The sequence below is a fragment of the Rhincodon typus genome, chromosome 19 (assembly GCF_021869965.1).
Source record: "Rhincodon typus isolate 14 chromosome 19, sRhiTyp1.1, whole genome shotgun sequence".
NCBI classification, from domain to species: Eukaryota; Metazoa; Chordata; class Chondrichthyes; order Orectolobiformes; family Rhincodontidae; genus Rhincodon; species Rhincodon typus.
The window spans coordinates 44,318,536-44,346,322 of record NC_063350.1 but is presented as its reverse complement, the minus strand read 5'-3'; the positions used below and the strand labels follow the sequence as shown (position 1 = coordinate 44,346,322).

The 27,787-nt window shown below is 38.7% G+C and overlaps 1 protein-coding gene across 1 annotated transcript in view; it reads right to left on the bottom strand.

The window, feature by feature from the left end:
- LOC109915741 (protein-glutamine gamma-glutamyltransferase 2-like) overlaps positions 1–27,514 on the bottom strand; it is a 36,731-nt gene extending 9,217 nt beyond the window's left edge. The window contains exons 1-10 of the mRNA XM_020515411.2: positions 27,376–27,514; positions 20,726–20,920; positions 17,445–17,684; positions 14,179–14,297; positions 8,029–8,157; positions 6,995–7,172; positions 6,008–6,143; positions 4,815–4,918; positions 3,849–4,091; positions 1,041–1,310 (exon numbers count right to left, since the gene is read on the bottom strand). Of these exons, the coding sequence (XP_020371000.2) occupies positions 1,041–1,310; positions 3,849–4,091; positions 4,815–4,918; positions 6,008–6,143; positions 6,995–7,172; positions 8,029–8,157; positions 14,179–14,297; positions 17,445–17,684; positions 20,726–20,920; positions 27,376–27,385 (1,624 nt within the window). The 5' untranslated portion in view covers positions 27,386–27,514. The remainder of the gene's footprint in view (positions 1–1,040; positions 1,311–3,848; positions 4,092–4,814; positions 4,919–6,007; positions 6,144–6,994; positions 7,173–8,028; positions 8,158–14,178; positions 14,298–17,444; positions 17,685–20,725; positions 20,921–27,375) is intronic.
- Between the last annotated feature and the right edge of the window lie 273 nt (positions 27,515–27,787).

Sequence of the window (27,787 nt, the reverse complement as noted above, 5' to 3'; positions counted from 1 at the left end):
ACATAGGCCTGAATTTTCATGTCAGCTACTCCTCACACCTCATAATCAAAATGTCAGTTATCAACCCAACAAAAACCTGGCTCCTCCCCAAGGATATTACAACGAGATCTTAATTGTTCCTCAGCGCATTTAAACTAAAAGGAGTTTTGTGTGAGGGATGCAGTAGAGGTATAGTCAGGACTTGGAAATTATCTGGACAATGACCATGCTTTGCAAATCTGGTTTATAAATCCTTTTTTGCCTCTTTGTAGAGACTGCCTGACAAGCTAAGCACTTCCAGATTTCCAGATTTTGCGGTATTTTGCTTTACTATGTGTTCTGTCCTCAATTTATTAAGATCGGTACAGATTTAAACAATTCTCAACAGAAATTATAATTGCAACAATAGAAACTAACTTAGATGCTAACACCTATATGCCGTTGCTTTATCACAGTTTATTATTTTAACAGAGTTATATCTCTGAAAAATAATTGATAAAGAATTGTCATGCAGAAGAATCATCTTAAAGCATTTTGCACAAACTGAGTATTTTGCAAAGTTCTGAGGAAGGGTCACTGGACCTGAAACATTAACTGTGATTCCTCTTCATAGATGCTGCCAGACCTGCTGAGCTTTTCCAGCAACTTCGGTTTTTGTTGCACAATCTATCGTTACTGCATGCTGTGCACACGAGTATAAAAGTTAGTCTGCACATATGGTGTCATGCTTGGTGCTGAAATAGATAACTAGTTAACCTAATTTGAAAGAGTTGCTTGAGATGAATGATAACTAATGTAAAAGTAGAACTACCTACTGTTCTGTAAATATCTTTACTATGTGCCTTGAACAGGCAGACAATACTTCAATGTCACAATTCATCTAATGGACAGTGTTTCTGAAAATACAGAACGCCCTCAGAACTACACAGAAACCCTGAAGTGGGGCTTAAATTAATGCCATGTGACTATTTAATAATTGATCCAAATTGGTAAACATTCATCAGTCCTGCCATATAACTACTACTATTGTTTAAGTTTGAAGACAACAGTTCTTTCATTACCTTTATTGGGGCCGATAGTGATCTCCTGTTTATGCTTCTTGAAACATCCCTTCTCTGTTATTCCATTGTAGCTTCTTTTCCTAGCCCAAAATTGGAGGTTGCAGGACTTTTCCTCTGCTGTCTTGTTGGAAACAACCATGGAAAGGGCAACTGGTTTGCCATTGTAAGCAGGTACCTCAGTGGTCATAGACAAACCCAGTACCTTGTCTGGCACTGGGAGATTTTGTGCTCTATTAGCTTTTTCAAAAACCTCTGCTTCTTCAATGGAGCCTTAGAGTTTAAAAAAAAATGCTCTATTAAATGAGAGAATATAAAACTTTAAAAAAAAACATAAAAACAGATACAGGAGCAGGACATTATTCCTTTCAAGTCTACTGCGCCATCATGGCTGATATTCCAAATCAGTAGCCTCTTTCCACTTTCTCCCCATTACTTTGATCCCTTTAGCTCTAAGAATTATGTTGAACGCTTTCTTGAAAATGTCAATGTTTTACCCTCAACCGCTATCTGTGGCAAATAACTCCACAGGCTCACTGTCTGGAGGAAGAAACTTTTCCTTATCTCAGCTCTAAATAGCCTACACTATATTCTTAAACAGTGATCACTGCTTCTGAAGTCTCCGATCATCAGGAACATCCTTCCTGTGCTTACCCAGTCTAGTCCTGTTAGAACTTTACAGGTTTCTAGGAGATGACCCCTCATTCTTTTAAATCCCAGTGAATACAGTCCTAAATGATCAAATCTGTCCTCATATCAGTCCTGCCATCCCAGAAATCAGTCTGGTAAACCTTTCTTGCAGTCCTCCTTAGCCAAAACATCCTTCTTTAGATAAGGAGACCAAAACTAGACACAATACTCCACATGTTGTCTCACCACGACTGTATACAATTGCAGCAGGACAACCTTGCTCCTGTATTCGAATCGTCTCACTATGAAGGCAAACATAACATTTGCCGTCTTCAACAATTACTGCACCTGCATGCCTAATTTCAGTTGTTGCTGTACAAGAACCCGCGGGTCTCGTTGCATGTCTGTTTTTCCAAACCTATCGCCAATCAAATAATTATCTGCCTTCCTGTTTTTGCTACCAAAGTGGATAACCTCACGTTACACTTCATCTGCCATTTGTCCACTCGCTCAACTTGTCCAGTACCAAACAGGTTCGCCTATTTTTATGATGTAGTCTATTGACAACATTTTTTCTGACAGTTTCATAGGCAGTACCATTGACAAATTAAACAACTGATTTAAAAGTGAACTATTTACTACATGGACCATGCACATAGATCAGCTTCTTATCATAATTTACACCACAAATAACTGCCATCCTGCTTAGTTTCCTGTTTTAAATGAATTTAATAGTTTGTAACTATAGTAAAATCATTTATACATACTCCTTCATGTGTCCTAAGCTTGTGCAACAACCAGTTTTGTCTTAACTTAGTGAAAATTCCATTTACGTTGCGGATGACACAAAAGTACATGTGAAGGCAAGCAATGAGGATGACACCAGTCTACAGAGGTATTAAGATAAGTTAAATGTATGGGAAAAATGTGAGGCAGATGAAATTTAATGTGGGAGAAGGTGAGGTTTTGCACTTTGGCAGGGAGATAGAGAAATTGAATATTATTTAAATGATGAAAGAGTGCACGAAGCTGCAACACAAAGATTTGGGATCCTTGTGTGTGAATAACAAAAAGATAGCATACAGGTTCAGTGGAAAATTGAGAAGGCAAATTAATTGTTAGCCTTTACTTCAAAGGGAGTGGAGTATAAAAATAGGAATGTCATACTAAATTAATATGAGGCACTAGTCAGACCACATCTGGAATAACGTGAATGCTTTTGGTCCTTTTAATTAAAGGAAGGTATATTGGCTTGGGAGCAGTCCAGAGTAGGATCACAAGTTTGATTCCAAAGAAATATTCTAATGAACAGAAATCAGTGGTTTGTGCCTGCACTCACTGGAGTTTATGAGCATAATCTTTTTGAAGCATACAAGATTCTTAGGGAAATTCACAGAATCCCTATAGTGCGGAAGCAAGTCATTCAGCCCTTTGAGCCCACACTAACTCTTTGAAGAGCATCACTAGACCCAATACCCCCACCCCATCCATGTAACACTGCATTTCCCATGGCTAATCCACCTAGCCTACACATCCTTGCACGCTATGGGCAATTTAGCATGGCCAATCTACTCAACCTGTGCATCTTTAGACTGTGGGAGGAAACCGGACCATCCGGAGGAAACCCACACAGATATGGGGAGAAGGTGCAAACTTGACACAAACAATCACCTGGACACAGGGAATTCTGTAAAATCAAAACTAATGCACTCTCAAATCTCTACAGCTACTTCTTTTAGAGTATCACTATGTTGACCATCAGGTCCAGGGACTCCTTGACATATACTCCCGCTAATTTTGCCAGGTTTTGTTACAAACATTGATTTCTTTATTCTCATTAGATCCATGATTTCCTATTATTTCTGACATGTTTACTGCATCTTTAATTGAGAAGGCAAACAAAAAAAATTAATATCTCTGCCAGTTTGCTACTCCCCCATCAAATACATGTCCTTTGTATTTCTTGCTAGTTTACGCGCATATTTTATTTTGCCCCTCTTGATCTATTTTTGATCACCCTTCCCAGCTTTTAAAATGCTCTTAATTTTCTGTTTCTAGATTCAGTTACCAATTGCTTCCCACAAAGCACTCTTGTACACCAACTTATTTTGCAAACAACAGTCTTAAACACAATTAGAGGTTAAACAAAATTTTCCTTTTGTAATTTGCTTTAATTCTTACCATCAAGATATTTGTAATTGCTGGTGATGTCCTCACGTAGGTCAGAACCACATGATTTTGTACTTATATGGTGACCCACGCGTGATTCATGAATACCTACTTTCATTTTCTCTCCATCTTCAAAAACCAACCAATCAACACAATGTGCGTTTACTTCAGCAAAAACAAATGGGACATCATATTTCATATCAACCTCTCCTTCTTTGACTGCCTTTACTGAAGCTGGTCCGCAGCAGTAAATTCCTAAAAAGCAGAGGAAATTTGAGTCAATTACGGAAATATAACAAGAATTTTAAAAGATTTTTATGGTCTGCACATGGAACTTAAACAGGTTATTTATCATATGCACATTCACACTTGGAAGTGCATTTCCAATGAACATAGAGCTATCCTTTTAATAAGGATTTCAATAAATTTCAGTACTTTGCAGCTTAATGAGAATGCTGCAATTCAATTATTCTTTGGTACCACAAATTCATAATCTCTGTATTTTATTCCTAAATGAGGGTAAAGTGCTAAGAAATGAGCATGTTATATAGATGAGGCTTCTGCTCTCATAATATAGAAGATTAATGGGCAATCTAATTCAGATTAAAATATTTAGCGGAATTGAGAGGGTAGAGAAAAAAATACATTTTTCTGGAATGAGTACAAAAAGAACGTCATAATTTGATCTAGGACATTTAGAAGTGATGTCAGAAAATATCTCTTCACACAAAATTGGTGCTAATCTTCCCCAAAACATTTTTGTGGCTGAAATTGCTACATTTTTGTTATGCAAGAATATTGAAGACTATGGAATCAAGGCAGGCAGATAGAATTACGATTTGGATCAGACACAACCTAATCAAATGGCAGAATAGACTTCATGGCCAGAATGGTCAACCCTTGTTTCTATGTTCCTAAAGTGTTGAATTTTCATTCATAATTCGCACTATGTTCCCTAATGGTATTTTGGTTCTTTACCATCACTTTCCTCCTGTGGTGTTGCATCCACTGCCTGCCAACCGTCATAACCTGGCTCCAGGTCATATCGTGCCATCCAACTTTCGACCCATACATGGAAATTCCTAAAGCCAAAACAAAAATGTAAGATATTATATTGCTGAAACTCTCAGAAACAAAATCTATCCATTCTATCCAAGGAAACAGCACAAATGCTGACAGATTCTTAACATCAAATACTGACAGCCTCCAAGAAAACCTAAGCAAATATTAATTTACAGATTATGACTTTTTATTGCAAATATTGACCCACTCTAGAAAACATCTACCAAAACAATCAGAATGTATTTCCGGAAATTATTTATTATTATTAACCAGCAACAGAAAGCCTCTACTGCAAAAACAATTAATGCAGAAATTTGATGATCTGATCCGTAAGTTGAGACTTTCTCTGTCCAGTTTGGCAACATTTGTTATATATTGAGAGTTATGATTAGGACTACTTATTGGTTCCTAAGATTGCTATTATAATTTTAGCCCCTACTTGCCAAATTCAAAATCTTTGATCATTGCTCAATATCAAGGACTAATTAATCTCCAACTCCCAAAAAAATGATGTTCAGTATCCAGAAATGTGTTTTTTTGCAGTTAACATTGAATTAATAAATTGGTTACTAAATATTCCAAATAACTACTTCATGTGTGATGAACCTTGCACTGTCAGGAAAGCATTAAAAACATTTCTGTCAAATTCAGTTTTTTTTTCCTGATCTACACTGCTTATATTAACACTTACTTTGGCAAAAACCCCAAGGTTAATGGGCCATGAATGATAAAGCTCATGTAAATATGTGGCTAAATGAACAGCCCCACAACATGGGAGGATACAAATGAATCACCTTTAACTATCTTATTAAATGAAAATTAAGAATCTCTTGTGTCTGCTCAACTGTCAGAACACAAACAACCTTTTCTAATTGTACATCAATCCATGTGAAATGTTGACTGCTGCCTCCCTATTTAAATATGGACAGTCAAACTTCTGTTTTCGTATTACAATTATTCATTCACTCCTGCTCCCATTAACACTAGTGATTGATGCCATAAAGTTTTCTCCACACCAAGTTTACTATAATGCCAATGTTATTTTATGCAGCTTCCATTTGTTAACAAGATACAATGCAGCTTCAGTATGCATTTGGTCTTCAACTCACCAAATGCTATCATTCGATTCTCCCATAGATTCTCCTTCTACATTATAGTATTCATCAATGGTTAAGTTTGCATCAGTATCATGAGCAGAATTAAAGTTTGTGACCACACGAGTAGGAATTCCCAAGCATCTCAAAACTAAAGAATGAAAAAAGGTAATTAATTTACATTGTTGTTTTCAATAGTGCTAAATTAACTATCCTGTTATATTCACAACTGATTTGACCATCTTACATTTGGATGCAGATTACATCGGTGTGTTCAATGTTTAAATGTAACGATTGTTCTCAATGTGAACTTTAATGTTAATGCAAGAAGTGTGATTCTGGCTAGCAAATTAACATGCAGTTTACAGCCCAATTGTTAGAGCTTTTCTGACCCTTACACAATGCATAATAACATCCGTACCAATAACAACAATTAATATAAAAGATTAAATCCTTCCTCATAATTTAGTCATCAGATTCCAAGCACCACTGAGGTAGACCAATTTAGGCTTGATTTGACCAGCTGAGGGACGACATAATTTTCCTATTTCTTTTGATCAAAGGCCAGCATTTCTTGAGAGTTTCTGTTGATTTCCAGTCTGAAATAGAACCTGTTTTTCCTACAACGGCATTTCAGCCAATTTTGTGTCAGTGAACGTTCAATGGAAATTTCAGGTCCTTAAAAATATACATCTGGAGTTTCTTGTGGGTTCATCTGAACTATAATTACTTCAACAAAAGACTAGCAAAGATCCTGGAGAAGTAATGTAAGTGTTGTTATGATGATCTTGCAGTTTCTCATGATGTTCCTCTGAATTATTGTCAAGTCAGGAGAATTGAAGGAGGTTCCAGGCCAAAACCCTCTTCCACTATTAATATATTTCCTACAAATCTTCTGTGTATAAATATATTTGGAAATATCTATGTACATATCACCATTCACAATTGAACTTAAATTGCAAATCCTTTTTTTGAGGTAGAGCATGCATTGTCCTTGTCTACCTGTGCAGGTGACTGCTGCAAATACCCAGCACTGCCCATAGCGAACTGCCTGGTAGCCGCTGTTATGCCATTTACGAAGAATTGCAACACTTCCATTCCATTTCCCAGGGTACACTCCACCAGTATATGGAGGACTCCATCTGCCAAGTAGTATTCCTCTGTCATCATTGCAATTCACCTGAAAGGATAACATTGGTAATTTGTATTGTTATTACTGTATAGTTACAGCAATAACAAAGACAAAACAATTGATGGAATCAATGCTATTCAATTGTTTACAACCATTTACAGAGATTGCCTATAAAATCTTCTTTTTCTGGTATTAACACTTATTGGTTCAGCCTTTTGCAATAAATTGTAGGATCAGAATTGATTTTACATTGCATTTCAATTGCTGGGAGGTTGGGGGGAACCTTACTGTGCGCAGGTTGGTTGCACATTTACATACCAAAACATTTTATAGGTTGTGAAACTCTTTGGAACATTCTAAACTGCTGTATTATGTCCCATAGTCAGTTTGTCAATATACCTTTAAGAGGCATAATATGTCAGTATAACTTTAAGAGATAAGATCATGACATTGTCACTATGTTATGACGCCATCTCGTCTTAGTCCATGCTACTGAAAGCTCTCTACATTTTGACATTTTAATGATTACCCAAACACAGATGAGCTTGTGAATGTAATGTTTCCATACAACAACTGGTTGTAATAAATGTCCATTGGCTTCTTCAATACCACAATATACATGTCTAGTTCCTGATGTTATGTGCGTTAACATGAGCATTGCTGCATCCATTAAAATTTCCCGACTGGAGACAACATCAAATCATGATAGCAGCAGTGGCCATCAATAGAATTCTCTCTAACATCTTAGTTGCTCATATATGGAGAACTAATTAATACCAGCTTTAGAAACAGAAAATTTGGACAAAGGGAAAGCTTCTCACCCTTTGAACTATATCAATTTCTGTGAATGCTGACAGCTGTATTTTTACCATTTGCCTCTGTCAAGATCTGTGCAAATACTTACCATGGCAGATACAATTCTAGCAATATGAACTGGAAAACCTCTTCTTCGAAGTGCCTTATTTGCATTTTTCTTGTAAGTGGGTGTTTTGTTCAATAATGTGAGGCAGATGTCCAAAACATCATTTTCAAACTGTAATTATATGCATAAATCAATTGGCAAAAATTGTATTAGAAGTCATTGATAAAATTCAGTCCTCAGGTTTCTCTCACTCTACAATATTCCATTTAATTGTACATTTCTTTTCTATATTAAACCATAATATATGAACTGACTTTGATTATGTTTCACTTTGCTGCCTCAATAAGCAAATTTAGATCACTTGAAGTGGTCTACTCTTCGAGGGCCTCAGAATCATCAAACACCTCATTACTCGCAAATGTTTCTCCTCTATTCAAACTTTTAAACTTCGGCTTTTAAATCCAATTTCTCAAAATACCTCATCTCACCTTCTACTTTCAAACTTAGTAGTGCACTACATTCTGCTTTGATTTCTTCAACAAAATCCTACAATCCTCGGCCCACTGCAGTGCTTAATTCATATAAGTGTCTCTACACCATGGATCATTGTTTTGTGCCCATGCTTATTGAATTAAACTGTTTGATTATTCTACAAAGTTGGGTAGAGTACTTGTGGACTGGGAGGCAGGACATTTCAAAGTGGTGTTTGTACAATATTGGTGTTTGTAAAATGCCTGGGAGGAAAGCAGTGCATGTCCCTTTGAAGGTGATGTGCTTTTTTTATGATTAGAGATTTAAACAGAAGGTCTGTGGGCAGCAGCTTGTGGGTTTGCAAGTGCACAGAGAGTCCTCAAATTAAAATATTTGTATCTAAAAGCCAAACAGTTAGCAAGCTAAGCAGCAGTTTTGTTATCAAGACATCAAGTTTTGATTTTAGCGAATCAATTTGAATCAGGCATTTAGAGACCAAAAACTAAGTAAATTTAAATCTGATGGTTTTGACAGCATGGAGCCAATCCTGTTGTAAGAAATTGAGATGTAATCAAGGCTATAAAAGGAGTGGGTAGTTGGAAAATCGGGAGAATTAACAGCTGTCTGCCAGAATTAACACCTCTTAAGAGAGAATCGTTAGCTCTCAGTCTTCTAAATTTCAGAGAAAGCAACATCTAAATCAAAGGTACTTACGGCACAATTAGTTAATAATTCTGACAGAAGAATTCGACCAAGAAGGCATTCCTGACAGACCATTTAGCAGAGAAGGCACAGAGCATTCCGGAAGACACATTATCTGGCTACAATTTTGAGAGACTGAAGTCTGCTTTTTTTTAAATTTTGTAGTTGTGGGACTTGTATTTATCGTAACAGCATACCATCAGAATCTTGTCTTATTTGGGAATAGGTAGTAGCTAGAAGGGGTTTATTTGGTTTGTTAATAGTTTAGTTAATTTGTTCACAGTTAGAGTTAGATAAATTAATTGTTGTTTGTTGATTGTAAAGTGAGTGGCTGGGACTTGCTTTATTTAACTGCTAGAAGTTGCTGAGAAGTAGGTTACACCACTTTTCGCACTCCCTTTTAACAGATAAGGCGAGGTGCTCCTCTCTGGGTGTTTCAGTTTTAGTTATCAGAAGGGGGTCAACCTCCACTTTATAACAGATTGGGGGCTTGTCCTGAATATGGCCAGTTTGGGTCTGGGATTTGGACAGGTTGGGACAATCCCAGTCCAGGATTTGGACCGGTTTGGACAGATCTGGAGCGATCTGGGCAGATTTGAACAGATTTAGGTTAAGAAAAGTCCCATCAGCTTTAAACAGACTTGGGGACTAGTGTCCTAGATCTTTTCTGAAAATAAAAATATAAGTGACAAGTGGAAAATCTGTTTAAACTTGGTTGCTTGTTTTTTGGTTAAATCAAAAGTAGGAAAAGGCTCTTAATATTGCTAAAGAAGTTCTGGGGGGGTCGAAGATGCTTCTCAAATTTGCCAAGTAAGTTTTGACACATAGAAAACACTTTTAGAACTAACAGACAGGCTAGAATTGGGTTTAACTGGGGATAAGAGGAAAGCTGAATTTAAAACAGAGTTGGTCAAGCATTTAGGTATATCAGAGAAACAGTTAAGTGCAGTGGAGTTAGAAAAAATTAAATTCCAAATTAGACAATTGGAGTTTGAAGATAAAGAAAGGAAAAGAAGACCCAGGGCAGAAGAGAAAGAAAAGGAAAGAATGGTCAAGTTGAAAAATATGAAGCAGCTTGGACCTGAAGAAGAAAAAGAGAAGAGTTTGAACTTTGAAAGTTGACTATTAGACAGGAAAGTTAATTTACAAGGATGGAGCTGAAGGTAGAAGGTAGGCTTGGTGAGGAGGAGAGTGATGATGAACAAACTCATCATAGCCAAAGGTCCAGTGGGGATATATACAAATATGTCCAAACATTACCAAAATTTGATGAAAAAGAAGTAGAACCCTTTTTTCATTTCCTTTGAGAAATTCTCTAAACAGATGAACTGGCCAGAGACTATGTGGGTAATGTTAATTCAGATCAAATTGGTAGGCAGGGCTAGTGAGGAGTTTGCAGTGCTGTCAGAGAAGGTGTCAAGAGAATATAAAGAAGTAAAACAGGCTATCTTGACTGTCAATGAATTGATACCAATAGCATATAGACAATGGTTCAGAAATATAAGAAAGGAACCAGGTCAGACTTAAATGAATTTTGGAAGAAGTAAACAGAGCAACTTTGATAAATGGGTGAGAGCATTAAAGATAGAAAAGGCATAGGAGGATCTTAGAGATGTTATTTGCTGGAGAAGTTTAAAAGCACACTTCCAGAAGTGATAAGAACCAATGTTGAGGAACAGAAAAATAAAACAACAAGAAAAGCCGCAGAGATGGCAGACGAACATGCATTAGTACACAAGTCGAAATCTAGCTTCTGACAGCAATTTCATCCCATGAGGGATAGAAATTGGGAAAGAGGGAGATCCTTCAATGAAAAACAAAAAACTTAGATCACACTGGAAACAGTTTACCACTTGTGAAAAAAGAAACCCAAAGGGTGGAAAAGCGATGAAAGACCTCAGGTGTTTTCACACAATGAAGGTGGGACACACAAAGTCACAGTGCTGGTGGATTAGAAAAGGCACTGGGAAAAAGGATGTGGTAAAAGAGGCTAAACCAGTGGGATTAATTGAGGCAGTGAAGGAAATCCCAAGAGAAGTCATGGAGTTCAGGAGAGTGCACAGCCTCATCACTAAAACCAAAAGTGGGAACCAATATTTGCTAACCATAATGGATGTATCTACCAGGTTTCTGGAAGTAATTCCATTATGGAATGTCAAGGCAAAAAATGTTGTGGAGGAGTTGCTTGCTTTCTTTAACCATTCAGGACTACACAGGGAGATTTTACTGTAAAACTACTTAAGGAGGCCATGGATAGTTTAGGCACCTAACACTTTAAATCAAGTACATACCACCCTGAATCCCGGGGAGCATTGGAAAGGTAATGTCAGACCCTAAAGACAATGCTGAGGGCTTATTGCCAGGATTACACAAATAATTGGGATAAAGATATCCATTTTTAATATTTGCTGTTAGAGATGCTCCAAATGAATCAACTCAGTTTACTCCATTTGAATTGATGTTTGGACACGAAGTAAGAGGGCCTTTAAAATTAATTAGAGAAAAGTTGATAGGTCTGAAGTCAGAGATCTCATAGTTGAATTATGTATCTGAGGTGAGAGAAAGATTAAACACAGTAGGTGAATTAGCTAGACAACTTTTGAAGTTGGCACAGCATATAATGAAGCAAGAAGCTGATAAGAAATCTAAAATTTGTACGTTTGCCCATGGAGATAAAGTATTGGTACAGTTACCAATAGTAGGAGATGCTTCAAAGCAAGGTTTAACGGTCCCTATCAGATTGAGAAGAAGTTAAGTCAGGTGAATTATCTGGTAAAGATGCCAGATAGGGGGTAAAAATTATCGGGTATGTCATGTGAACATGCTGAAACATTACTATGAACCAGAGAAACAGGTATTAGTTAATGCCACTCAGAGTGAGGAATCAAATCCGGATGATTTGGATTTTGATGTTCTTCAGAATAAGTTGAATAAAGAGGAAGTCCTTAAAGAATGGGATAAGGTAGTGAGCCATCTGTCCCAGGAACAGGAAACTGAATTGAAAGACCTGTTGCAGTGTTATGAGGACATATGTAGAAGTATGACGGGGAAAATTAACACCATAGTACATGAAGTTGATTTAGGGAATGCTGTTCCGATAAAACCACACCCCTACAGTCTTAATCCTCTCAACGCAGTGCAGGTTCAGAAGGAAGTAGAAGTGATTCTCCAAGATGACATCATAGAGCTGAGTCAAATCAAGTGGAGATCGCCGATTGTGTTTGGTTCCAAAATCTGTTGGTAGTCAACAATTCTGCATAGATTATCGGAAAGGCGATGCCGTGACCAAATCTGACTCATACCCAATTCCAAGGCTGAAGGATTGTGTGTAAAAAGTAGGACAAGCCACTTACATCACAAGGTTGGACTTACTTCATTGTTACTGGCAAGTACCTTTGTCAGAGAAAGCAAAAAAGAGACTTCTGCTTTTGTAACCTCAAATGGGCTGTATCAATTTAAAGCCATGCCCTTTGGAATGGAAAATGCACCAGCCACTTTTCAAAGACTTATGAACAGAGTTGCTGCCAGATTGACTAATTGTGCTGTCTATACAGATGACTTAGTGATTTTTAGCCATCCGTGGAAAGATTACACAGAGCATTTGGCAGAGCTCTTTGAGAGATTACGGGAGGCAAAGTTGGTCATAAAATTGGCAAGAACAGAATTCAGGAGGGCGGAAGTAACATTCTTAGGACACAACATTGGACACGGATGGATGACACTGAGAAAGTGAAGATGAAGGCCATCAAGGAATTTCCAAGACCACCCTCAAAGAAGGAAGTGCTACGATTTTTAGGATTGAGCAAATTCTATAGGAAATTTGTACCAAACTTTAGAAGCATGGTGGCACTGTTGACAGATTTGTTAAAAAAGAACATAAAATTTTGGTGGACAGAACAATGCCAGGCGGTATTTGAGAATTTAAAAGCAGTGTTAACTACCGCACCAGTTCTATCCATGCCAAATTTCTTGAAACCATTTAACGCCGCCATCAATGTAAGTGATGTAGGAGTTGAAGCTGTGTTGTTACAGGAGGATGATTGTGGATTTGAAAGGTCAAATCAACTATTTTTCAAAAAAAAACCCTCAATATCCACCATTGAAAAATAGTTATTGAGTTTGGTAACGGCCTTACAACAATTGCATTGTAAACAATGCATCAGAGACGGTTGTGTATATCGATCACAATCCTTTGACATTTCTGGAAAGATTTAAGGACAGGAACACCAGATTATTTCATTGGAGTCTTATGTTACAAGTATTTAATTTACAGATTGTACATGTTGCAGGTCGTGAAAGCATTATCGCGGGTGCATTATCACGGGTTTAAAAGAAAAATGTTTTTAAAGGATAGAAACCGTAGCATTCAATGTTATATGAATGTATGAAATGTGTAACTAGATTACTGAGCTATGGATATAATAATGTAATGGAGTTAAGGCTTTTTTTAAAAAAAAGCTGTCTTTTCATAATTTCGTAAAGATCTTTTCTTAAGCAGGGAGGTATTGTGAAATTGGGCACAGTATTTGTGGACTGGGAGGCAGGACATTAGAATTTGGTGTTTGTAAAATATTGGTGTTTATAAAATGCCAGGGGGAAAGCAGTGTGTAGTCCCTAACACATGCTTTTTCTTTGCTTAGAGATTTAAACTGAATGCCTGTGGGCAGCAGCTTTGGGTTTTCAGGTGCACAGAGAGTGTGAATTGAAACATTTGTATCAAAAAGCCATAGTCTTAGTAGGCTAAGCAGTAATTTTGTTTTGTTATGAAGTCGACAAGTTTTGATTTTAGCCAACAATATGAATCAAGCACTTAGAGACCAAGAAATAAGTATTAAACCTGATGGTTTTGATAACAAAGGACTAATCTTGTTGTAAGAAATTGAGATGTCATCAAGGGTATAAAAGGAGAGGGCAATTGGAAAATCAGGAGAATAAGAACATAAGAACTAGGAGCAGGAGTAGGCCGTCTGGCCCTTCGAGCCTGCTCCGCCATTCAATAAGATCACTATTTTCACATACCTGGCCAAAGTTCCAGGAAACACTGTGGATGAAGTTACTGTTTCCAACGTAAATAGATCCAGTTTCATTCATCACATATTCCTCTCGCTTAGCATCACTGTTCAGAAAAACCTCATCCTCTGAAAGTAGATGGAATATTAAGCAAACCATATGGGATGTATATTCAAAATAACAATTATAGATCTGCAACTGAAATGCACTGATTCCAGATAAATGTACGAAAATTAATTGAATGCACACAAGATAGTGAGGTAACCACTCCAGTGTGACAAAGCTGAAGTAATGGCATGTATTTGCAACTAGAAACACTCAGGGCATAATCATTTTCAATTTTTCATCAGAGGTCCCAGGCATCAGATACCATTCTTCAAGCAATTGATTTCACTTCATGTGAAATCAAGAAAGATTAAGTGTACTGTCTAGAACAAAGGTTATGGGTCCTGATAACATTTCAGTATTAGTGCTGAAGACCTGAGCTCTAGAACAATCTGTACCTCAGGAAGAACCGCTCAGTGCAGTTACATCAGTAAGCTGTTAATCATCAATTAAGTGATGGAAGATGTTTTTGACAATAATGTGCACCCACAACAACCTGCTTAGCAATGATCAATTTGTGCTCCTGCAAAACTTCACATTTTCAAACCTTATTGTTGCAAGCATGGAAAAGATAGAGCTGGATTCGATATGAGGTAACAGTAGCTGCACTTGATATCAAGGCACTCTGGCAAAATTGAGTCATTAAGAGCAGCGCGGTGGTACAGTGGTTAGCACTGCAGCCTCACAGCGCCAGGGACCTAGGTTCAATTCTACCCTCAGGTGAGCGTCTGTGTGGAGTTTGCACATTCTCCCTGTGTCTGTGTGGGTTTCCCCTGGTTGCTCTGGTTTCCTCTCAGTCCAAAGATGTACAGTGTAGGTGGATTGGCCATGCTAAATTGCCTGTAGTGTTTAGGTGGGTTAGATGTGGGGAAATGCAGGGGTAGGGAGCTGTGTCTGGGTGGGATGCTCTTCGGAGGGGCGGTGTGGACTTACTGGGCTGAATGGCCTGTTCCCACACTGTAGGGATTCTGTGAAGTTTCCTGTGAACATTTGCTGGTGATTGCAGTATTTAGCACCATTTGTAACTCTTTAGATAATGAAGAAGTCTCAGCCTGCAAGCATCTGTGCAGCATTCAGGCTTGAACTGATAAGTGGCAAGTAACATTTGTGCCTCGCAAATGCTGGTGGGTAACTGTCATTGACAAGAGAAGGTCTGAAAACCTCATCTTGGCAGTCAATTGCATTATGTTTGTTGAATCTCCACAATCTATATCCTTGGGGTCACTATGGCCAAGAAACTTAACTGCACCACCCTTATAAATAAATATTACAGTCTCCAGAGCAAATCAGAGGTTGAGTGATTTGCAGAAACTTATAACCCATTCCTGATGCACAAGTCCAATATCTACAAATTAGGAGTGTAACAGAATGTCAACTTGCCTAGTTGAGCACAGTTTCAACAAACTCAAGAACCTTGACTCCATTCAGGACAAGACTACCTGCTTAATCGTTACCGCAGTCACCATTTTAAATACTCACTCACTCTACTGCCAGTGTTTGCAATGCATGATATTTACAAGGTCATAGAGACAAAAGAACATACAACATGGAAACAGACCCCTTGGTTCAACTCATTCATGCTATTCAGGTTTCCCAAACTAAACTACTCCCATTTTCCTGCATTTGGCCCGTAGCCCTCTAAACCTTTTCTATTTGTGTACCTGTCCAAATACCTTTTAAATGTTGTAACTGTACCTACCTCTTATCACTTCCTCTGGCAGCTTTTTCCACATATGAACCACCCTCTGTGTGAAAACGTTGGTCCTCAGAGTCTGTTTAAATCTTTCTTTTCTCACCTTAAAATTATGCCCTCTAGTTTTGGTCTTTCCTACCCAAGGGAAAAGGCTTTTACTATTCACCTTATCTTTGCCCCTCACGATTTACATGCATTTGGAGAGGCAAGGACTGATTAGGGATAGTCAGCATGGTTTTCCGCATGGGGAATCATTTCTCACAAACTTGATTGAGTTTCTTTTTGAGGATGTGACCACGAAGAGAGATGATGGCAGAGCAGTAGACATTGTCGACATGGGCTTTAGCAAGGTTTTTGACAAGTTTCCGCTTGGTAGACTGATTAGTAAAGTTAGATCACATGGGGTTGAGAGAGAGTTTGCCAATTGAATACAAAATTAGCTTGACAATAGGAGATAGAAGGTGGTGGTGGAGGGTTGTTTTTTGAACTGAAGGCCTGTGACCAATGGTATCCCGCAGGGATCGGTGTTGGGTCCACTTTTGTTTGTTATTGATATAAATGATTTGGATGAGAATACAGGAAGCATGTTTAGTAAGTTTGCGAATGATACCAAAATAGGTGGTATGGTGGACAGTGAAGAAGGTTATCTAAGAGTAAAACGGGATCTTGGTCAATTGGGCCAATGGGCCAAAGAGTGGCAGGTGGAGTTTAGATAAATGTGAGGTGTTGCATTTTAGTAAGACAGACAAAGGCAGGAAGCAGAGTTAATGGTAGAGCCCTGGAGTGTGTTGCCAAACAGAAAGACTTAGGGTCTCAGGTACATAGTTCCCTGCAAGTTGCATGACAGGTAGACAGGATTGTAGAGAAGGCATTTGGTATGCTTGCCTTCCTTGCTCAGACCATCGAGAATAGGAGATGGGACATCATATTGCGGTTATACAGGATGTTGGTAAGGTTCCTTTTGGAGTGTTGTGTACAGTCTGGCTGTCCTGCTGTAGAAAGTATCATATTAAATTAGAGAGGGTTCAGAAAAGATTTACAAGGATGTTACCGGGCCTGGAGGGTTTGAGTTATAAGGAGAAGTTGGATAGGTTGAGACTTTTTTTACTGCAGGTGCACTGCAGTAACTCATCAAGTTTTCTTTGAACACTCCTGCCAAACTTGTGATGCTGACCAAAAGGAGTTGAAGGGATGTAGAAATATCAGCATATGCATTTTCCTCCAAGACTCACTATCCAGACTACACCATATATTGCTGTTCATTCACTGTCACTGAGGAAAAATTCTAGAGCATTCTCACAAACCATACTGTGGACATACCTTCACCAAAAGGTGAGACACCACCACATTCTCAATGCCAATAAGAGATAGGCAATGACAGGTGGCCTTGCCAGTGATGCCCATATCCTATGAGTGAACATACCAAATATAGTGGCTTGCTATTTGTAGAAGTACTGTTACTTAAAGGAAATTGTACCTGCACACCATGGGTTGAAGAGCACAACAAAGGTTCCAAGATAATACTTCACATCTGTTTTATAAGAATGCTGTAGTGTTAAACAGTGGTAACCAATCTTGGCCCTTGGTGATGGTGATATGGTTAGGCATAATTCACTGCTGGTGGACGAGGAAATGATGCCACTCCATCTCTTCACATTTATTGAATTTGTGAATGGAACTTCTACTTTAGTTCCATTTGATTTCTTAGGTTCTGGACCTAAAGCAAGACAAACACAGGCAAATGTGTAACAAGAAGATTTTTTTAACCACACCTTCATACTTAGTGATCATATAACTTGATTTCCATCTTTGTTTTCAAATAACTCCATGCTCTTACAGCGTCCTATCTTTGTAATCTTTCTCAGCACAAACATCTTATTCTGCAATTCCCTTAAATGCCTCTGGATTTTCTCTTTCACTTTTCTCCGTTGCTCTTTAAAAATTAAACTCTGACCAAGATTTTGGTCATCTGCCTAATATCTCATTATGTAGCTTGACATCAAACCTTGCTTTAGAACAGCTCATGATAAACACCTTGGAATGCTTTATTATGCACTGCATAAATATAAATTATTCTTCTTGTTATATTTTATATTAAACTATGTTGCTTGAGGGGTTCAGACACTGTCGTTTATAATTCAGACCTCAATATAGGACGATAGTCCTGTTATGTTTCATCAACATGTTATTTGTGATACACCGTCTACACAACTTTGGCATCAGTCCAAAGAGGTTCCTACATTGTATTAACTCCGCCATATAAACCAAGAGTCGGGTCTCTGAACTTACTCTGAAGTAAAGTAATGTTGTCAAATATAAATGATTGTTTAGCTACCATGTGCCAGTGGTGGCTATGGCTGTTTTATTTGAAAACATTTGTACACATGCAAGTGAAAAAAGATTCTTGTGTGTGTATGTACTTAACAAATCATTCAATGTTTAAGGAAGTAAAGCACTCACAACAGAAGCTTAAAGTTCAAACATACTTTCATCTTGTTGACCTGAGCACAACAAATCACATGTCCAATACTATAATGTCTATAATTCAGTATTGATTTATTAATTAGAAATGGAATTCACTATATTTAGCTTTTCAATTAACCACATATGATTTGTGATGAACATAGCGATCAAAACTGCTCTAAGTAAAACTGTGTATACCTTGAAACTCCCATTGATGGCAGTCTCACTCCACGTTTATTCAATGCTTTTTGTTCAAAAAAATACTAAAGCCTCGATCCTCACAGATACTTTCTGCACCCATCATCAATTAGTTTTAAATACTTAGACAGTGCAGATATGGATCCTCACATTGTGCTGGTAATTGCATTTAACTTCAGTCAGAGGTGCTCTGTATGCGTGAGTGAGCACCTGTATGAATTCTTTGCTGGGAACAAGGACTCAAGTTTCAGTAAGACAGGATCTGTCAAAGCGAGATCCAAATCGCAGCTACCAGTCTCAGAATTCTGTTCTGTAAATGCACATTAACTGAGGAAAGCATTGACGTGGCATCAGTAGACAAAGCAAACAGTGCCATGACACAAAGACGCTTGAAAGAGATTCATGGAAGAAAGGATCAAGGTGCAGAAATGGAGAAATGAAGGTGCTCTTTGGCCAAGGAACTGAAATATAGTATCACTAAGAGACTGGGGATCCTGAATGGAGATGAAGATGTACAAGAGACCAGGATCAGATCACAGGCAGACAGAGTAATGTAGGAGATGAGGAGAACTAAGGTCAGGCTGGAATTAAAAAAATGAGGAGAAATTTAAATTGTAGACACAGAGTAAGTTAGCAAGAACAAGGATAAAGACACGAAAAAGAGCGGCAGCAATAGGTCAGGTGTCCCTTGGAACGGCTCCACTATTTAAGACAATCTTGGCCGATCTGATGTGCTCTTAACTCAATCTTTCCCCATTACTTTGATTCCTTTGTCAATCAAAATTCTGTTAAATCCAATCATGAAGATAATCAATAAGCCAGCATCCAATGCTCTCTGCAGAAGAGAATTCCAAAGACTAATGACCTTGCTGGAGAAATAATCTCTTTTCATCTCTATTCTAAACGAGAAATCTCTTATTTTGAAAACCTTCATTCTAGGTTCCCTTATGAAGCATCCATCCTATCAAGCACCCTCAGAATCTGATTTGTTTCAATACAAAAGGCTCTCATTCTTCTAAATTCAAATCAAATAATCTGCTCATAAGATATCCCCTTCATCTCAGGAGTCAGCCTTCTTTGGACTGCTTCAGGAAAATTCTTCTTTAAGAAAGAAAATCAAAACTGCACTTAGTACTGTAGGTGAGGTCTCCCAAATGTCCTACAAAATTGGAACACGACTTCCCCACTTCTATATACTATCCTCCTCACTATAAGGCAAACTTTCAATTTACCTTCTGAATTACTTGCTGCATCTGCATAAAGTTTTTTTTTTAAAATTGATATACAATGATACCTAGGTCCCACTGAACTGCAACAGCCTGTAGACTCTCTACATTTAAATAATACTCTGCTTTTCTATTCCTGCCAACGTAGGAAGCTTCACATCTTCCTACATTATATTCCATCTGTCAGATCTTTACCCACTCACTTAACCTGTCTGTGTCCTTTTGCAAGTCTTTATGTCCTCCTCTCAAATTGTTTCACGACCTATCTTCTTATTGTTGGCAAGTGCAACACTGTTGCCTCCTTCATCCAGTAGGTCATAGATAGTTGAGGCCCCTGTACCAATCCCAGCAGCACTCCACTAGAAACAGTTTGTGAATCTGCAAATTACCCCTTCATTCCACCTTTCTGTTTCCCGCTCGTGTGCCAATCTTCTAATCATGTTCATGTATCACCCCCCAATACTGTTCGTTCTTATCATGTGTAGAACTTTCTGATGAAGTGGAACCTGAAATGCACAGTAACAGGCCTTTGAATGAGTTTAAGTTTTCCCAACCTGTTTAGAAGAAGATTTGACTGATCATGGCTATAAATGATGAAATCATAAAGGAGAGTTTCAGCAGTAGTTGATCCGAAGTGTGGACTGAGGCTAAAGGAGGAGGACTTTGTGATGACACTTTACTGTGCTGCCTAGGGTCAAACAGGATACTAAAGTTACAGTCAGTTTGAAATGTGCATTGACCAGGAAGAGGCATGGGCTCAGTGATTAAGACATGGTTTGATGCAAAAAGTATGATGAAAGCAGTTTTGACTGGGAAGCAATAAGGAGGGTTCATTAGCAGTGTATTTTTTAAAAAGTTCTTGCCTGCTTACCCATGTCAAAGACCATTTCCAACTTGGCCTCTTCTGGATTGAATCCATCTGTGAAGTTCACCTTAATGTTAAAGGTTTGGCCCCTCCTGACGATCAGTCGCTTGGTGCTGATCTGGCCAGTCCTGTGTTCCTTGTTATTCTTCTCAAATTGAAAGTCGACCTGGCACTTTTCAGGAAATGGATTAGAATGCTGAGCTGAAAAATAATGAAGTGATATTTACAGCTTTTGCATCATTAGTGCCGAAGGCAGCAGTTGGATAGTTCACTGACGTCACTGAGCCCCGCTTGATGATGATCTCATCACCTGCAGAGCAGCCACTTGCGACTAAGGAGGAAAAGGAAGTACAATAAAAAAAAATCTTTTAATTATTAATTTCATGTAAAGTGCATTTCTGTTTAATTAAATGTGTACTACACAATGAGCTTTTGGTTTATTGCAAAACTTTTCATGCTGGCATCCATGATCCATAAGGAATACTCTGGGAGAATTCGAAGCTGCGCAGTAAAACCATTAATGGTTTTCTCCACTAACAGAATGATAACACCAAGCCAAAAAGACGTTTTGCTAACCACACAAAAGAGTAATGCGGTAAGTACTCCAGTGCCGGTGTGAGTATGTAGGCCTTACATCCCAATCACTGGCAGATGGTATCAAACAATAGGTCCCGTTGACCATTTGCAGCTGTCAGAATGCTACTTGCCTGTGCTTACAACTCTCAGTAAAGCACATCTACCATTAGATGTGATTCGGCCATTGGAAATCATTTACTAAATAATCTGGATTGTGCAAAGAGTTAGACCAGAAACTGATTGAAGATTATTAGCTGGGCTCACAAAGTGATGCATTTGTATGTGCTAGACATACATAAATATGCAACATCCTGTTTTATGTAACCAAAAAAGGAATCTGTACACATTTTGCAACCTTTTCAAAAGAAGTCATAAAGACAGCCAGACTTTGTCACATCCCTATGACATGTGCTGTACAACCAGAATCTAGCTGCCTGATCTGAGAATTAAGATTGACAGTTAACTGTTCTCATTATATTTCCACTCAATGATCGCCTAACCAATCAGTGTCCTCTTCTCATGAGTATAATGATGTGGTGATTTGTTTTCTTTCAAATCTCAGCTTAGAATTCTGCCTGCATTTCTGGCTGCCTCATCATAGCTTGGATACAGGGGCACTGGATAGGGTGCAGAGAAGATGTGCAAGGTTGATAACAGAGATGCATGGTTATGTATGTTAGGATAGGCCAGCATCCTTTGAAAGCAGAAGGCTGATTGGTGACCCAACAGGGATCTTTAAAATGATGCCCTGAATTTTGCACTGTCATGGGATGAAACAACAGTGTGGTAGAGTTGAGGGGTAGTGTAAGGAGATATAAAATTGGGCAGTGGCAACACACCCTAGAAGAAAAAGCAATAAAAGTTGTGAATGACAAATACTGGTCCAACTCATCTTGTCTACCTCCAAAAGGAGCTATGATAGGAACATTCATTTACAAGTACTACATTTTCTTTACTAATTTTTCCCTCTGTCCATGCTCACAGCGATTTTGACAGTGGCAGAACCGTTGGATAGCCTGCTCATCCATGGACCAATTAAGGCCCTTAGGTGAATAATTAATGGCCATTTAAAGGCATCTTCCCGCTGCCTCTGGGACTGTTTGTATAGTGGGGAAGCAAGTGTTAAGTATTCAGAAACGATGTGGTGGGATAAGGATAAGTGTGCCTCCTTTTCAGTCCCATGAGCCCAATGGAGGCACGCCACAAGGTATTACCCCTTTCTCTTTTCTTCCCCTTTAGTCTTCCTAATGCACAGAGGGCCAAATACCGTGTCCCAGCAAGATTCTGGACCCAGCTTGTTCCAGGATCCATGGCTCCTCTCATTCAAGGGAATGCCCATATTGCCAGCTGTGGCTATTCTCCTGGGAGCACTGTGGGATCAAGACAGATGCTGGCTAGTTGGTTGCCAGTATTAAATGACTAAGCCAAGCAGGGGTAGGCTTCTTTTTAAAAAAATTCTTCCAGTGGTAACCCTGCCTCAGCATAAATTCAGTCTTGTAAAATGTTTCAATAGAGTGGAAACTAGAATGACAGTGTTAGTTTCCTTCCTTTGAATCAGAGGACTGGGTTCAAGTCCCATGTCCTCCTGAGGTGTGTTGTAAAATTGAGTGTGTTTGTGGTGCAATGAAAGTGCATCTCATTCCATGTCAGAAGGTTGTGTGTACAAATCACAGCAGCCTCATCACATTTCAGGCTCTTGTGCCTGCCAAGGTTCAAATCCCACCTACTCCAGAGATATATCCTAACAGGTTAGTTAAAAATAATTCATAGAATGGGTACAGAGATAACGTTTCCTCTGATGAGGAAGGGCATAACCATGTTAATTTAAGAAATAATAATTTTCAAATGAAACATTAATTAATTGGTTATATAGTGGGCACCGCATGGACTAGAGTGTACAATCTCCCCTTCCAACAATATTTTAATTTAGTCCCTCCCTCGTTTTCACCAACCTTTTTGCCTTTTGTTATTGTACAGCCCTTGGTGGGCTTTGCTTGTTAATTCTTACTGTTTAGTTGTTTTAACTAGTTAACTTGTGGTGTATTTTCAAAACTAAAATATCCAGATGGAAAGAGGAGAATAGCTTGGGACTGGTGTGCGAGAGCTGCTGATCTGGTATTATCAATAAATGCTCTTCACAAGGGAAGTATGTATCTCTTAGCTTCTGTTTGAATATGCTGGCTAGGGTCCAAGAACAAAGTAAAGGCTATTGATACAAGATATGCACTACAAAATCCAACAGGGAATTCAGGGAAGTGGTGGCAATTTAAAACTTACTTCCTATGATGTGGTCGTAGCAAACAGAATAGATGCATTTAAGAGAAGAGAAGTTAACAAGCGTAAGAGAGAGAAGGAATAGATGGTTTAAATAATAGATTTCGGTTGGTAAAATAGAAAAACGGAGGATCAAGTATAACCTAAACACTGACATGGATTTTTAAGTTGCATGACTGGTTTCTGTGCTCTTTATCCTCTGCGGGTCTCTAATTCAAGTTTGCTACAACTGTTTGTTCAGGTTGAATTAATTTTTACAGTTCCTTACACATTCGAGTTATTCTAGTTTAACATTTATCTAGTTTTCACTCCTCCCTTCCTGAAGATGCAAACTAGAGTGCAATTTGATCTGAAAGGGTGTTTTCTTGTTAAAGTTTACCCATGAATTTTCTTGGTAGATTGCGATAGTGCATCGCAGTTGAGAATTTGTCCATCCCTCCTTGCAGAACTTCTACACATCCAGGACATCTGAGCAAATCTAGGCTTTCCAATACAGGTCACTGGATGGTACTATGTATTGAGAACTTCTGATTTATTTCCTGCTTTTCTGCTCAATAGCACAAAGGTCAGTTGCAGTTTCTTCACCACTTCCCTGGTTAAGATCAACAGATTCAGCATGAGATCAATCTTGTGAGCTTCCTTTTTCTCAGAAGTGCTTATACAGTACAAAATGCTTTATGGTGGACTTAATGCAACTTGATTAATGAACTCTTGATATACAACATAGGTTAATAACAGTACTATTACAACTGAATACATTATTTGTCCATACTTAATCACACTGCAATCAATCTGAGTACTCAACATGCTTCATTGACTGTAAAGTGGTTTGGAATATGCTGATATTGTGGAAGGTACAACAAAAAGATAAGATATTTGTCAGATGACTTTAGAGCAATAACTCATACTGGAATGGGTTGTTGGTGTAATCTTTTCTCTTGGTGAATAATTTAGATAAAGGAATATGCTAAATGTATTTAAGCATTGAATATTATCCTTTACTGCACTGTAGAAGTTAATGGAAGTCCACACAATGGATATGTTTTACTGCAAATAGGAGTTATTGACACAATGGCTGATGCAGGGTAAGGTGGCATAGAGATTTCTTTACATTGATATTGGTTGGGTTACTCTGGCTAATTAAACCGATTGGCAACGTTTCCAGTTTTCCAAAACATGTTATAACAGGGTGCGGGTACATCAAACATTTAAACTGGGTGTATTTTGTTATCAACGTTATAACTGAACTACATTGTTTGGATTGCTTAAAGCATGGTTACTGTGCTGTCTGACAAACTATAGTCTTCACAAATACTGGCAGAGTTTAGTTTAAACTTTTCATGAATTAAAGAATCCATTGCTGTCAGAATCACTATTTTCTTTCAATGCAACATAGCAAGATGCTTCAGAGCAGAGGGATACTAAGTCAGGACTCAATGGTTAGCACTGCTGCCTCATAGTGCCAGAGACCTGGGTTCAATTCCACCCTCAGGCGACTGTCTGCGTGGAGTTTGCACATTCTCCCCGTGTCTGCGTGGATTTCCTCCTGGTGCTCCGGTTTCCTCCCACAGTCCAGAGATTTGCAAGTTAGGTGGATTGGCCATGCTAAATTGCCTGAAGTGTCCAGGGTGCATAAGTTAGGTGGGTTAGAAATGGGAAATGCAGGGCTACAGGCAAAGGGAAGGGGAATGGGTCTGGGTGGGATGCTCTTTGGAGGGACGGTGTGGACTTGTTGGGCCGAATGGCCTGTTTCCACACTGCAGGCTTCTATGTCTATGTTTCTATTTGGAGTGTGAAATCAACTATAGAGCAAAGTGTGCAGTTGGAAATTCTCTTAATATCCAAGTATACAGAGCTGGAGCAGGTGATTTAGTGTCCCACTCCCCCAGCAGTGTGATATTTAAAACTATGGCTATATATTCATATGTTTATTGATATGAAGCAGATTTTTCCAAAATATTCAGTTCAAATTTGATAATTCTTAAAATTCAGATCAGTTCAGTTTCTTCTGAAATAGCTTATTGAGATGCTTCACTACATCTTTAATTACAGGTTAGGCTTATAATATACAATCTTTACCAAACATTGTCTGATACACACTGTCCGAGGGGTTTCAGCCTTACACTGTGTTCTTTCCCCGTTGAGCATTTGCAGTGGACCTCTCAGACTTTAGTGGCTCCCTGGATCTTCTTGAATTGTGCCAATCTACAGCACTTAGTTACAAACAACGATTTGCTATGGAAGACCAGCAAGTTTTTGTTCATAAAGCACCTTTCTATGAGCTCATGATCCTCTAGCCACAAGTAAAGTTTACCGCAATATGTCCCCCCAGGGAACTGCTCACCGAGCAGAATGCTATGTCACAGTGCTGCTCAGAATAAACCTTGACAATAAGCAATGTATCCCTTCTTTGCAAAGGCATATTTCAGAAAGAGGTAGACAATGGTTTCTTCCCCACTACAGAGGCATGAGGGCAGCATGCAGTAATGCTGAGACCAGAGGCGTTTGTAAAGGATCTAAAAGAGTGGGCCCTATTCACTGCCACCAAAGCTATGCCTTAATGCTTCCTTGAAAGTTCTTGTGATGAGATATTCTGCCAAATGATTTTGACAGCCTTCTCCGTAAATCATCCTATCACCAACTCTTTCTTTCCCTCAGGGTCTCAAGGATGTCATGTGCAGACCAATGGACATGTTCAAGACTGCTTTTTGAACAATGGTTTCACAAATAAAAACACAGGTGATTCCACACTTTCCTTTTGATTGGAGTGTTCTGTGGTAAACTGGCAACAACTTGAACAGATACAAATCCTCCTGCCTCCCCCCCCACAACCTCTTAGCTGTGGCCTTGGCGATCTTGCACTCCAAGGGGAGTGGTAGAGATTGTGGGTGGGGAGGGGCAGGGCAGTTATTAGGAGCCACAGCCTCCTCAATGGCTCTGTTGAGTGCAAGAATTCCCAGCCTCCGTTTGGCCAGCAGCTCTTCCTCAGCAGGACATTTGCCCCTGGCGGATTCCAGATGACTACCCACCAGTGGCTTTGGCATGTTTTGATTGGTATGTGATCCATCAGGCCTTCCTAAAAAGGGAGCAGGTGTCTTGCCAGTTCTGCAGCTGGCACAACAGACGTCAGATAACAGTAAAAAGATGCCAACTCAAATTTTTTTGCCCACCAAGAGTCTACTCAACTGCACAGGAAAGCGACCATCATTTTGAGGGCCTCATTGCAAACATTTAACTCCCCTTTGTCTCGAGATTTCAGCAAAATATTTCAGGCCTTCCTGCTCCTATGATGCTGCTTGGCCTGCTGTGTTCATCCAGTTCTATACCTTGTTATCTCTGGTTTAAATAGTGCTGTCCAGGGCTGGGTCTACTGAATACCATCAGAAAGTGATACATTTTCCCACTCTCTGCCAAGAGTAAATAGACTCAGTTTTGCATTCTGCTGCGGTAACCTGTAAACCATGCATTTAAAATTGAACGTTAAGTACTTCGGGAGATAAGAGTATGCATTTTTTAAAAAAGCAGCAGAATATATTGTACATGTTCAATCTATTGATTTCTGTCCACATTCTAAAAGATACTAAAGAAAGAGGGAAAAAGATTCCTATATAAAGCAAGGAGAGTACAATCTCGAGCTAACAATAGTATATACCTCTCAAAGCACTATCCTTCAAGTATGCCACAAAATGCTTCGTCTCAGCACACACAGACACATAAAAGAAAATCCATTAACAAAGATTAAGCAAAAAGAGACAAAGGTGAAATCAATGGAAATGATTCTTCAAGATTTAGAACTTTGGACTTACATGTTGACATGTTGCTCACGATATTGCTTTCAACGAAATGATTTGTCAAAACACCCACTTCCTTCGTGCACTGCACAAGCAGAAAACGGCTTCTGCTTACAGATCCAGAGCATATATTTACAGCAACAGTCTGTGTCTACTTGTAGTCTTAGTAGTGAATTACCACACCTCTGTGGGGTGTGTCATGATTAAAAAGGGCACGGCACTGTTAAGAAATTAAAATTCATTATTTGAATGATTGCCATACAATAATGTAAATTTCTTCAAGGGTGGTCCATTGCACAATATTTGAGTAAGGTAGATAAGAATTAGAATCAGGATATCCTTCTAGATCCACTTGCTCCTCTCCCCTTGAAAAAGAAATGTACAGTGCCTTTTTCCTACAAAGACTACTTTTTATGAAGCAGGAACA